General features: G+C 37.2%; 2 protein-coding genes across 2 annotated transcripts in view; one reads left to right on the forward strand and one right to left on the reverse strand.

Moving 5' to 3' along the window:
- LOC128700782 (protein phosphatase 1G) overlaps nucleotides 1-5,902 on the forward strand; it is a 38,743-nt gene extending 32,841 nt beyond the window's left edge. The window contains exons 7-8 of the mRNA XM_053794223.2: nucleotides 2,260-2,474; nucleotides 5,641-5,902. Of these exons, the coding sequence (XP_053650198.1) occupies nucleotides 2,260-2,474; nucleotides 5,641-5,829 (404 nt within the window). The 3' untranslated portion in view covers nucleotides 5,830-5,902. The remainder of the gene's footprint in view (nucleotides 1-2,259; nucleotides 2,475-5,640) is intronic.
- A 5,710-nt stretch (nucleotides 5,903-11,612) lies between these two features.
- Nucleotides 11,613-13,794, reverse strand: part of Wwox (WW domain-containing oxidoreductase) — a 29,330-nt gene continuing 27,148 nt past the window's right edge. The window contains exon 10 of the mRNA XM_053794226.2: nucleotides 11,613-11,765. Coding sequence (XP_053650201.1) covers nucleotides 11,749-11,765 — 17 coding nt within the window. The 3' untranslated portion in view covers nucleotides 11,613-11,748. The remainder of the gene's footprint in view (nucleotides 11,766-13,794) is intronic.

Here is a 13,794-nt window from a genome sequence, read left to right on the forward strand (position 1 = left end):
TTCCCCTATAGATTTGTATGCTTTCCATGTCATTCTACTTAGATCCATTCTCTCTAAATGACCAAACCACCTCAACAACCCTTCTTCTGCCCTCTGACTAATACTTTTATTAACTCCACACCTTTTCCTAATTTCCACACTCTGAATTTTCTGCATAATATTTACACCACACATTGCCCTTAGACAGGACATCTCCACTGCCTCCAACTGTCTCCTCGCTACTGCATTTACCACCCAAGCTTCACATCCATATAAGAGTGTTGGTACTACTATACTTTCATACATTCCCTTCTTTGCCTCCATAGATAACGTTTTTTGACTCCACATATACCTCAACGCATCACTCACCTTTTTTCCCTCGTCAATTCTATGATTAACCTCATCCTTCATAAATCCATCCGCCAACACGTCAACTTCCAAGTATCTGAAAACATTCACTTCTTCCATACTCCTCCTCCCCAATTTGATATCCAATTTTTCTATCTAAATCATTTGATACCCTCATCACCTTACTCTTTTCTATGTTCACTTTCAACTTTCTACCTTTATACACATTCCCAAATTCATTAACTAACCTTTGCAATTTTTCTTTAGACTCTCCCATAAGCACAGTATCATCAGCAAAAAGTAACTGTCAATTCCCATTTTGAATTTGATTCCCCATAATTTAATCCCATCCCTCTCCTGAACACCCTAGCATTTACTTCTTGTACAACCCCATCTATAAATATATTAAACAACCATGGTGACATTACACATCCCTGTCTAAGACCTACTTTTACTGGGAAGTATTCTCCCTCTCTTCTACACACCCTAACCTGAGCCTCACTATCCTCATACAAACTCTTAACAGCATTTAGTAACTTACCACCTATTCCATATACTTGCAACATCTGCCACATTGCTCCTTTATCCACTCTATCATATGCCTTTTCTAAATCCATAAATGCAATAAAAACTTCCCTACCTTTATCTAAATACTGTTCACATATATGCTTCAATGTAAACACTTGATCTACACATCCCCTACCCCCTCTGAAGCCTCCCTGCTCATCCGCAATCCTACATTCTGTCTTGCCTCTAATTCTTTCAATTACAGTGGACCCCCGCATAACGATCACCTCCGAATGCGACCAATTATGTAAGTGTATTTATGTAAGTGCGTTTGTACGTGTACGTTTGGGGGTCTGAAATGGACTAATCTACTTCACAATATTCCTTATGGGAACAAATTCTGTCAGTACTGGCACCTGAACATACTTCTGGAGTGAAAAAATATCGTTAACCGGGGGTCCACTGTATAACCCTACCGTATACTTTTCCTGGTATACTCAGTAAACTTATTCGTCTATAATTTTTACAATCTCTTTTGTCCCCTTTCCCTTTATATAAAGGGGCTATGCATGCTCTCCACCAATCCCTAGGTACCTTCCCCTCTTTCATACATTTATTAAACAAAAGTACCAACCACTCCAACACTATATCCCCCCCTGCTTTTAACATTTCTGTCATGATCCCATCAGTTCCAGCTGCTTTACCCCCTTTCATTCTACGTAATGCCTCACGTACCTCCACCACACTTACATTCTGCTCTTCTTCACTCCTAAAAGATGGTATACCTTCCTGGCCAGTGCATGAAATTACCGCCTCCCTTTCTTCCTCAACATTTAAAAGTTCCTCAAAATATTCTCGCCATCTACCTAATACCTCCATGTCTCCATCTACTAACTCCCCTACTCTGTTTTTAACTGACAAATCCATACTTTCCGTAGGCTTTCTTAACTTGTTTAACTCCAAAAATTTTTCTTATTTTCATTAAAATTTCTTGACAGTGTCTCTCCCACTCTATCATCTGCTCTCCTTTTGCACTCTCACCACTCTCTTCATAATTAATTGTGAGACATTTTTTCCTGAAACTTTTTTCCCCTAAATTATATATTACTGTCCGAGAACCAAAGCAAAGACTCTGAATATCCTCCAAATCTGTGTTCCAACTTAAAGGTGTCTCACAGTAAGTAAGAAATTAATACATACTCTTTTGACTTGAGTGTAAGAAAGCAGTTAATACACATCTTGTAAAATCGTAATAACACTGTTATAAGTAATTCTCCAAACAGTGTTTCACCTCATGGCAAGCTAGTTCTAAAACTAGCAGGCCAGTGCGCTATCCACTTACCATGCCAGCCTAATAAGCTTCATGTAGCAAAGTGAATCTCATTAGGCCGGCAAGTCAGTTAATACATATACTGTCTTCCCCAGGGGATCATGGATACAAGCAGAACAAGAACCTGAGCCCTGAAGAACAGATGATAAGCCCTTTGCCTGATGTGCGTTCGATGACACTGGAACCCAAAGACAGTTTCATGATTGTTGCTTGTGATGGAATCTGGAATTCCCTCTCCTCTCAGGAAGCTTGTGATTTTGTCTCTAAGAGACTTTCTGAAGATAAGAAACTCTCAGAAATATGTGAAGAAGTAAGTACTATATCACTGTTTCAGATGTTCAAGTTCATATTATATTCTGCAAGTTTTCCTAATTCTTACAACATCATACCAATACATGCATTATTCTTTAATCTGCACTTGATTCAGTTTTTTACAGTACAGGTCGGCCATCACTAATCCGGCAATCAGTTATCCGGTTCCATCAGTAATCCAGCACTAATTTCATAAGAACATAAGAAAGGAGGAACACTACAGTAGGCCTGTTGGCCCATACTAGGCAGGTCCTTTACAATTCATCCCACTAACAAAACATTTGCCCAACCCAATTTTCAATGTTACCCAAGAAATAAGCTCTGATATGCAAGTCCCACTCAAATCCAGCCCCTCTCACTCGTGTATTTAACCAACCTAAATTTGAAACTGCCCAAAGTCCTAGCCTCAATAACCCAACTAGGTAGACTGTTCCACTCATCATCTACCCTATTTCCAAACCAATACTTACCTATGTCCTTTCTAAATCTAAACTTGTCTAATTTAAATCCATTACTGTGGGTTCTCTCTTGGAGAGATATCCTCAAGACCTTAGTTATATCCCCTTTATTAATATCCAACTTCCACTTATACACTTCCATCATGTCTCCCCTCATTCTTCGTCTAACAAGTGAATGTAATTTAAGAGTCTTCAATCTTTCTTCATAAGGAAAATTTCTAATGCTATGTATTAATTTAGTCATTCTACGCTGAATGTTTTCTAACGAATTGATGTCCATTCTGTAATATGGAGACCAGAACTGAGCTGCATAATATAAGTGAGGCCTTACTAATGATGTATAAAGCTGCAGTATAACCTCTGGACTTCTGTTGCTTACACTTTTTGATATAAATCCCAATAATCTATTTGCCTTATTACATATGCTTAGGCATTGCTATCTTGGTTTAAGGTTGCTGCTCACCATAACTCCCAAGTCCTTTTTGCAATCTGTATGGCTAAGTTCTACATCATTTAACTTATAAGTGCTAGGGTTATGGACACTCCCGAGCTTCAGAACCTTGCATTTATCTACATTGAACTGCATCTGCCACTTTTCTGACCAAGAATCGAGTTTGTCTAAATCCTTCTGAAGTTCTCTAACATCTACGTTTGAATCAATTATCCTACCTATCTTTGTGTCATCGGCGAATTTGCTCATGTCACTAGTAATACCCTCATCAGGGTCATTGATGTATATTATAAACAACAACGGGCCTAAGACTGATCCCTGTGGTACGCCACTTGTTACAGATCCCCACTCGGATTTAACCCCATTTATGGACACACTCTGCTTCCTGTCTGTGAGCCACGACTCGATCCACGAGAGCACTTTTCCCCAATGCCATGAGTTGCCACTTTCTTTAACAGTCTTTGGTGCGGAACTCTATCAAAAGCCTTACTAAAATCTAAGTAAATAATATCAAATTCTTTATCGTGATCAACAGCCTCAAAAGCTTTACTGAAGAAAGTTAATAAATTAGTTAGACAAGAACGGCCTCTCGTGAATCCATGTTGAGTATCATTAATCAAGCTATGCTTATCCAGATGGCTTCTTATAATCTCAGCTATAATTGACTAGTAATTTGCCTACAATTGAGGTTAGGCTTATTGGGCGGTAATTTGACGGTAACAACTTGTCCTCTGCTTTAAAAATAGGAATTACATTAGCCATCTTTCACATATCAGACACTACACTAATTTCAAATTTCATCATTATACTGACTCAGATATTGTGCAGATGGTTGTAAATTCACAGCAGCAAGCCAGTGGAGGAGAAAGCAGTGATGAAAATGAGGAAGATGTAGCAGAAAGTCTCTATTGATAGGTCAATTGTTTTCTAACCTAACCACTATGTAATCTGGCACACTACAGGTCCCAGTGATGCCAGATTAGTGATGGCTGACCTGTACTAATCATGTGGCTCATTTAATTTAAACACAAGAAATTGTTTGTTATATTGTCTGACTCAATTTGCCATTGTGACATTAGCATTATTAGGTATCCACAGTGCAATCTCTTTCTTACACATACTGTATTTTACACCTGTTATAAATCACTTAATGCTCTTATTAATCCTTCTTCATGGTAGCTTGGGCCTAGTGAGTGAGGGGATTGTTTATAGGGAAAGGGAAAAAGTTAAAATGTGGAATGAGGAAAGCAACTTAGTGGTTAGATAGTATACCAGAAAGCCATATCGTACTACAAAAGTGTGTGTAAGAAGGCTGAAAAGCCTTCACAAGAATGAACATTTAGTGCTGGTTGGTTTGATATTTAAATGGTTTAGTCTCTACACAATCTTATTAATGCAAAATAATGTGTAAGGAGGACAGAAATCCTCCACAATAAGAGTACGATTTGTGCTGGTTTGTTTGATAGGTTTAAACAGTTCAGTGGGAAAAGTGCGTCAGCTGATCACATGATCATAACCCACAGCCATCCACCTCAACCTAGTAGGGCCACATCAAGTATCTGTGCACACTTTATAGCAATATGCAGGAAGAACAAGAAATTGAAGGTAAGATAAAATTCATTCTTGTCACTTTGCTTCTTTTAAAAAAGAAAGTTGGATAGTAAGTTATGGTCTTCAGGCTGACTGAGGTGCAGTTGGTTGTTGGGAATTTTGAGTCACCAAAGCAGTGCTTATTGATCCCTGCCCATTTTCTCTGAAAGAAATAATCTGCCCATTTTTTTTTTTCTGGATTGAATGCCCTGCTCATTTTTTCCTAAAGGATTGGGGAAGTGTTAAACTTATTAGCACCTGGGAAATGGGAGGCATTCAGGTTCAGTACAAGGGTAGGATAAGTTTAGTTCCTTGGATCAAGAGCAACTCGCCAGAATTGGAGCATCTCCCTTAAGAGTTCCGTGGAAGGAATGCACTAAACTTAGGCAACGACCTGCTTATCACAGGCCTTGGAAATTATAGGTGATGGTCCTAGCAGTTTGCTTCATGTTTATACAGTATTGTCTAGGGCCACATTAGCTCACACTTGCATATCAACAAACTCCAAGGAACACACCTCTGTTTATTTCACACATTATTCACTTTTAATAATGTTAATTTGAATTTAGAGCCAATTTTCAGAAGTGCAACCCTAGCATTGAGTGCCTACTGTACACAAAAGAATATGTTTTTAGAATTTTACATCTTTTGTCTTTATTCCTCAGCTGTTTGATCACTGCCTTGCACCAGACACCCATGGGGATGGCACAGGCTGTGACAATATGACCTGCATCATTGTGAAATTCAAAGATATGAAAGTGCAATCATGTGGACGCTGGAAGAGAACCTCAGAACAAGCAGGCAATGATGAACTTGCACAGGACGGAAAGAAACTCAAAAGTGATGGTGAATAATGACCACTTTGGCTTAGGAGATTTTTATTTTCTATTTTATTTTGAAGGGTGGGAACTTGGGGAGGGAGGGAGGGAGGGTATTATTGCTAAGCATTTGTGAGAGTGACCTTATGGGACACTTAATTTATGACCAGGAGTCTGGTCCTGTGCATCATGCCTCAGTGGTGTGAGAAGTGAATGTCATTTTGAACTGTCAAGTGTTTCACTGCTTTTGAATGATGTGAAATGTGGCTTAAAGACCTACAGACCTACTCTTACATTATAAGTTTTTAGGTTATGTCAAAGTGAAACCTTAGGGTGAAGAAAGTTTCAAAGTGACCTAAGGTGTTTTGCTAGTACGGAAACATTTATTTGATTATTGAAATTAAAACGCCTTTAGAAGGTGTTTGGTGTTAAATCATTACCAAGTAATCTGGTGAACTTACTACTATAATTTGTATTTTAATTGGGTCTGGATGGTAGATGAATGAACAGTATTTTAGCGCCCAATTCATTTGTAAGTTGTGAAAGGTGCTTTGGAAGTTATATTGACCTGGTAAATACCTACCTCCTCTCTTCTGAATAATGGAAAGGATACAAAATAAATTACATATTTTTTTTTTCCATAAATTGATAACCTCAGAGTAATAAAAGACCAATTACTGTGAATTGGTGTAGAAGTTATGAGGTATAGTTTTTGTGTGTAAACTGAAGATATTAAATTTTTTGAATATATACTCATATTTTGAGTTTTTGTTATTTGTTGGTTTAAACCAAAGGTAAACACTTCATAGAAGTTTTTTTAATATATATATTTTAAAATCCATCTTGAGATTTCATTATTGTACTAGCTTGAATCACCTCATGGTTACAGATGAGTGAACTCTTTTGGTGATGTCTTGAGCACAAGTGTGTTTCTCACAGCATTACTGTTCTGACATTCAAGAGAGAAATCAACATCTTCATTCGTGTTAATAATGCCACTGACTTGGCTTGTGTTCCTATGCAGACGAATTAAAGTGCATACATTCAAATGACATGATTTGCCTAATTCAAAAATGATTGAAATTAACTACTTCATAGTTATGATTACATTTACAGTAATGAGAACTGTAGGAGTGACTATGCAGTTAATATCTATACTAAGTGTGAAAATGATGGTAGTCACACTTCTATATACAACTAAAAACACTGCCCTGTGAAATGGTGAGTGAGTGCATTTGTGAGATTTCTTGGAACCATATATATTTTTTTTTTTTTTTTTTTTTTATACAAGAAAAAAGCTAATGTGTGAGAAGTAAGACTACTATATTCATTTCACTTTGGCAGTTTAAGTATTTAAAAATTTTCAAAGTGTATGATGGCTGTGGTTAAATTTGTTTTAATGCTAAAGAACATTTAAGATCAAATTTTTATATATTTTATCAACTGTAAAATAAATTTTCCTTACAAATTAATTTTGTAAGAATTTTTCTTGGTTCTACTTTGCCATCACGTCATCAAGACAATACTGTGTTAGTTTTCATCCTAAGGTTCCACGTTGAGGGTGTACCAAATGGATAGACTGCTGCTACGATATGTGCTGCTGTTGGCTATAGTTAGTTCACACACAAGTACAAATTACCTAAGCATTACACATTGGAAATGTTTTTGTTGGAATTACAGCTTTCTAAAAGTTATGTGCATGGGTCTAGTATCCAGCATAATTTTTTCCCTACTAAGAATAATTCAGGGGAAATTTTTTAGAATGGAGCTGTTCCTAAGTTTGTGATGCTAATATTTCATTTCATTATAAGAAATGAATATCACAAAGTTCTTGCTTTTCCAGTTAAATACCTTAAAAGGTAAATCTAGGAGGTAGATTATTGCCTTTTTGTAATAAATTCTTTCATTGACATTGTCTCTTCTTTACATTTGAATTTAATGTAAGGATTTATCATTTTTTTTCCACATATAAGCCATTTTCCATTTGGTTTCATTATTGTACGAGTGAAGTAACCTTGCCAAACATACAACTCCTCTGAATGAAAACTATTATCCAAACAAATTATTAAAAATGTCACTGGTCTTAAGCATTTTGGAGGCAAGGATACCATTTGAGTTTTACCTAGTGTTTTCATAAAAATGGGTTAGCAGAACTTAACCCTTTGACTGTATCGGTCGTATATATACGTCTTACGAGTCGCCGTGTTTGACGTATATATACTCAAAAATTCTAGCGGCTTCAAATCAAGCAGGAGAAAGCTGGTAGGCCCACATGTAAGAGAATGGGTCTGTGTGATCAGTATGCACCATATTAAAAAATCCTGCAGCATGCAGTGCATAATGAGAAAAAAAAAAACTCCGACCATGTTTTTGGATTAAAATGCTGACCTTGTGGTGTATTTTCATATAGTATTTATGGTTGTATTCTCGTTTTCTTGGTCTCATTTGACAGAATGGAAAACATATTATAGAAATAGAGGTGATTTTGATTGATTTTACTATGAAAAGAACCTTGAGATGGAGCTCAAAGTAGGGGAAATGCTTGTTAAATTTTTGCCGATGTTCAAAAGTAAACAAATGATGTCATTGTCCAATAAATGTCCAACTGGCCATTCTAATATGCAGTCATGAATGGGTTGACATTATTTATACAATTACAATATTGCAGTAGTCTGCATAACAGTAAATCTTCTATTTTTTGTTTGAATAAAAATTCAAAATGGAAAGCAAGAGTAATATCAGAGGGGCCTGGAGACATGACTGATGAACAAAGAAAATGTTATTTTAGAGCCAGGAATGTCTGCATTGTTCATTCTGGACCCTATTTTGAAATTTGGCATTTTTTATTTGTGTGAAATTGGCCAAATTGCAAATTTCTGACCACATTATTGGGTAGTTGAAATTGGTAAATGGGCAGTTTCTTGTACTCAATCGATAGAACAAATGGAGTTCTAAAGAAATAGCTATGAGTTTGGTCGACTGGAACAATGGAATTAGCCGAAAATAGGGCTCAAAGTGGGTGAAATCACCGATTCGTAAACATCGCCGAGGTCGCTAACTTCACGAGAGCGTAATTCCATAAGTTTTCCATCAAATTTCATTCTTTTGGTGTCATTACCATTGGGAAAAGATTCTCTATAATTTCATAAGATTTTTTTTTTTTTTTTCCAAAATTTTTTCGATACCAGGAGACACCTCGGGATTTGGGGTTGTGACAGTCAAAGGGTTAAATCTTTTTGTATACTATAGCATATAAAATAATCCTGGTACGGTATGAATATTGCAGTCTAGAATGTAGGTAACAAAAGCCTACCTGATTAAACATAGTATAATACTTGCAGATTTTTTAAAAATAAACCTCGGGTAAGAAGTTTAACAAATGGAAACTTGTAATTTCCTATACTGCAATAATTGATTGCATTTTAAAATATCTGAATGAATACAGCTAAGTTTGAATTAAAATTTATGTGCACACGTGTAATTATGTTTTAGTGATATGCATGTGTGTAATTTCCTACTCGAGTTGGTGGGATAACCTCTGATTTCTTGGTTCTGCTTCATAACTTTCAGTTTAACTATGTAAAACAGGCCCTTCCTATCACACCTATTTTTAAACCCCTGCATAGAATTTGCTTACAATGTTTCATTGTTTGGTTAATTCCACCTCTTTACTACTAATATATCAGAGAAGCGTTTTCTGATAACCTTATTGTTCATTTGGGCGTGTAATCTCTAACCATGCCATCACTCTCTCTGGTAAAGGGTCTATCCTTTCCTACTACTACTACTACTATGCCCAGGGCTATTTTGTATGCTACAGCCTTAATATTTCTTTCTTCATAGCAGCACTGTGAATATCCTTGTACCTTCTAGTGCATTACTGTGTGAAGGTTCATCACTGGTGCTGCATACTACTCGAGAGGTTGTCCATAAAGGTAAGGAGTATTTTAAACTAGTTTCTTTCAAAGTTCTTGAATGCTTTTCACCTTTTTTTTTTTTTTTATCATATTGTCTCCCAACAAGGTAGGGTGACTCAAAGAAAGAAAGATCTACTTTAATTCGTTTAATAGCTGTGTGTGTACATCACAATTCAAATAGCTTCTAGAAGTGTTAAACCCTCATGAGTTTAGCACTTAGTTATGATTATAATAATTTTGGAACTGCACCATTCTTTTCCATTCACTGTTAACACGCTCAACACATGCTTGCTGTATCTCCAAGCCTCTTGTACACCCTCCAAGTCATCCTATTTTGCTCCATCCTCTAAATGACCAAAACCATCTCAACAATCCTTCCTCCACATCTCCCAATTTCCAAACTAAAAAAAAATTTTTTATTTTTATTTTGAGATACTGTACTTCAAAATGTCTGAAATTTTGAGCCTAGTCTGGCAATGGTCATGAAATTTCAACTCCTTCAGTTCCTTCGATATGGCTCTGACTCATGTGCTGGATGCTTAAGCTCCTATACTGCTCAAACCTTTTCACTCTCTCCAAACACTTTCTGGGATGATGGCTTCTAACCCTTCTTTCATCCATCCAGAATGTACATACTCCCTGTCAGCTTATCATGCTGTCTTCTCATTTTTTTTTTAGCTTCATATTCAAAGATGAGTAAGTAGTTTATTTCTGTTGCCAAGTCAGTAATATACACTAGGAACAATATAGGGTCCTATATGTATCCTTGTCAGATTCCACTACAGTAATATTTCATTCATCATGGCTCTCCTGTATGCAAAGTATCCTTGTGGGTATCAAGATTTTCAGTCCAGGAATATGTACTATTTATGAGTTAGCAGTAAATATAATTCGTATAAATGGGTATCTTTATTCTGGAAATGTTTTGCCACCCAGTAACTGGTTCAGTCCAATAGAAAGAATGGTGGAAAATGAATTTGAGATAATCATTCCTTCATCCTGGAGTCTGTTCAGTCCATCAACCTTGATAAAAATACAGCATGTCTACAGAGGAGTAGGTTATAATGTATACTGCAGACAGATGTGAAGCAGTGGTAGGTGGAGTTACCAGTGGAAATACCCTCTGTCTAACCTTCTTATCTTTTATAGAAGGCATGGTCCATATATTTGACCTGCAAGTCACCGACCACAAGGATATTCCTCCCTTTATTAGCAGAGGAGTTAGTGGTACCTTTATCCTCACTAACCACTAAAGTACAATCATCCTGGAGAACAGAAAAGCAATTTCCTACCTTCAATTCTGCTCCTTTAACCTTCCTCAACTTAATGTTTCTCCCTTTAATGGGAACTACTTCCCACTTGTAACTGCTGTCAACCTGCTTCCCTTCACTTACCCTAACTACCTCACATTCAATGCTATACTTTACAGACAAATTTCAGTTTTCCTATTTTCTTCCTTGAGAAGTAGAACTTCAATGCCCTGAACACACTCAAAAACACTACAGAAGTAAGCTATAATGCTCTATAACACCACTAATGCCCCAAGACAGATCCAACATCTCATGACCAATGGGAGCACAGGTCCAATTCCTTAGATCAATAGCTCCTCACCAGCATCAAATTATTATTATTATTATAATCAAAAAGAAGCGCTAAGCCACAAGGGCTCACCAGCATCAAAGAGCCTCCTTGGAGGGGCTAGGAATGTGCAGCTCTTATCTTTCCTGATAGTCCTTGTGGTTTAGCACTTCTTTTTGATTATAATAATTATCTTTCCTGGCTGACCTAGTCTTACTGTTTGTCTGAGATTTGTAGCTCATGCCCTTCCATAGTGGTGGTCAATTCTGGCTGTCATCTTGAGCAGACAAATAGGCCACTCTGGTGTTCATGACAATTAGATTAAACAATATAAGAACACACTTTCATTACCTCATAGGTCCAGGTAGTCTGTTAGTATTACAATTTCTGTTAATTAATGTTTGAAGAGACCGGGAGGTGGAACTTGATTTGCAGAGTCAAGTATGTGTATTAGCTTTCATTAACATGTATCACTAGCTAGAAGAAACAAAAAATTTAAATGCTTCATTTACTTTTAATGTATGCTATACTACAGTATGTACTTACATGTGCAACAAGACTTCAATGGCCAGATATATTCTAGGTACAGTACTGTACAAGAAATCCTTGATTTAATATACTTCAGAAATATGGGACAAAATCTGCCGGGTCAACTGACTGATTACAGATTTATCCGTTTTGATCACAGCAAAAAGAAATGTTCTCCACTATTGCCATTACCTGTCACCCACTCTCCTCACTTATCATTAAATTAAGTGCTAAACCTTTAAGGTCATACTGCTGTGGAGATGAGCTAAAGTAGAAATATGCAAAGGACAATTTAGTGGGAGATAGGGGTATGTAAAGTTAAGGGTTAATAGGGGTAGGGGCTAACACAAGCAGAATTTAAATCAGAGTTGGTGCAATAGATTGCTTCAGCTACATAAAATTTGGGACTTTCACCAAAAGTGTTGGAACAGTTGAGACATTGGATGTGATTTGTATGTACACTCTGATAGGCAGGACAATCTATTAGTAACATTGGATGGGTGTTGTGACCCTCCAATAGTCTTAAATTGAGTTTACTATAGAAATAATTAAGGAAATACAGTACTGCTATGATTAGACTGTTCATTAATCCTCCACAGATACTAAGGTGCCTAATACTATACTTAAACTATTTTTTTTTTTTATTAACACCTCAGTCAATTCCCACCAAGGCAGGGTGGCCTGAGAAAGAAAAACTTTCATCATTCACTCCATCACTGTCTTGCCAGAGGGGTGCTTTACACTACATTTATAAAACTGCAACAGTAACGCCCTTCCTTCACAGTGCAGACACTGTGCTTCCCATCTCCAGGACTCAAATCCGGCCTGCCAGTTTCCCTGAATCCCTTCATAAATAGTTATTTTACTCACACTCTAACAGCATGTCAAGTATTAAAAACTACTTGTCTCCATTCACTCCTATCAAATACACTCAAGCATGCTTGCTGGAAGTCCAAGCCTCTCGCACACGAAACCTCCTTTACCCCCTCCCTCCAACCTTTCCTTGGCCGACCCCTACCCTGCCTTCCCTCCACTACAGATTTATACACTCTCAAAGTCATTCTGTTTTGTTACATTCACTCTACATGTCTGAACTACCTCAGCAACCCCTCCTCAGCCCTCTGGATAATAGTTTTGGTAATCCTACACCTCCTCTTAATTTTCAAAATACGAATTCTCTGCATTATATGCACACTACACATTGCCCTCACACATGACATCTCCACTTCCTCCAGCCTCCTCCTCGTTGCAACATTCATCACCCATGCTTCACACCCGTATAAGAGTGTTGGTATAACTATACTCTCATACATTCCCCTCTTTGCTTCCACAGACTCTTAAGTGCACCACTCGCCCTTTTCCCCTAATCAATTCTGTGATTCACCTCATCCTTCGTAGACCCATCTGCTGACACGTCCACTCCTAAATATCTGAATACATTCACCTCCTCCATACTCTCTCCCTCCAATCTGATATCCAATCTTTCATCACCTAATCTTTTTATCCTCATCACCCTACTCTTTCCTATATTCACTTTTAATTTTCTTCTTTTACATACTCTTATCAAATTCATCCACCAACCTCTTCAACTTCTCTTCAGAATCTTCCAAAAGCACAGTGTCATCAGCAAAGAGCAACTGTGACAACTCCCATTTTGTGTTATTCTTTATCTTTTAGCCCCACACCTTGTGCCAAGACCCTTGCATTCACTTCTCTTACAAACCCATCTATAAATATATTGAACAACCACAGTGATATCACACACCTTTGCCTAAGGCCTACTTTTACTGGGAAATAATCTCTTCCCCTCCTATATATTCTAACCTGAGCCTCACTATCCTCTTAAAAACTCTTCACTTCTTTCAGAAACCTACCTCCTATTCCATACACCTGCAACATTGCCCCCCTAGTCATATGCCTTTTCGAAATCCATAAATGCCACAAAAACCTCTTTACCCCTATCTAAATACTGTTCACC

The sequence above is a fragment of the Cherax quadricarinatus genome, chromosome 56, assembly GCF_038502225.1.
Source record: "Cherax quadricarinatus isolate ZL_2023a chromosome 56, ASM3850222v1, whole genome shotgun sequence".
Taxonomy (NCBI): domain Eukaryota; kingdom Metazoa; phylum Arthropoda; class Malacostraca; order Decapoda; family Parastacidae; genus Cherax; species Cherax quadricarinatus.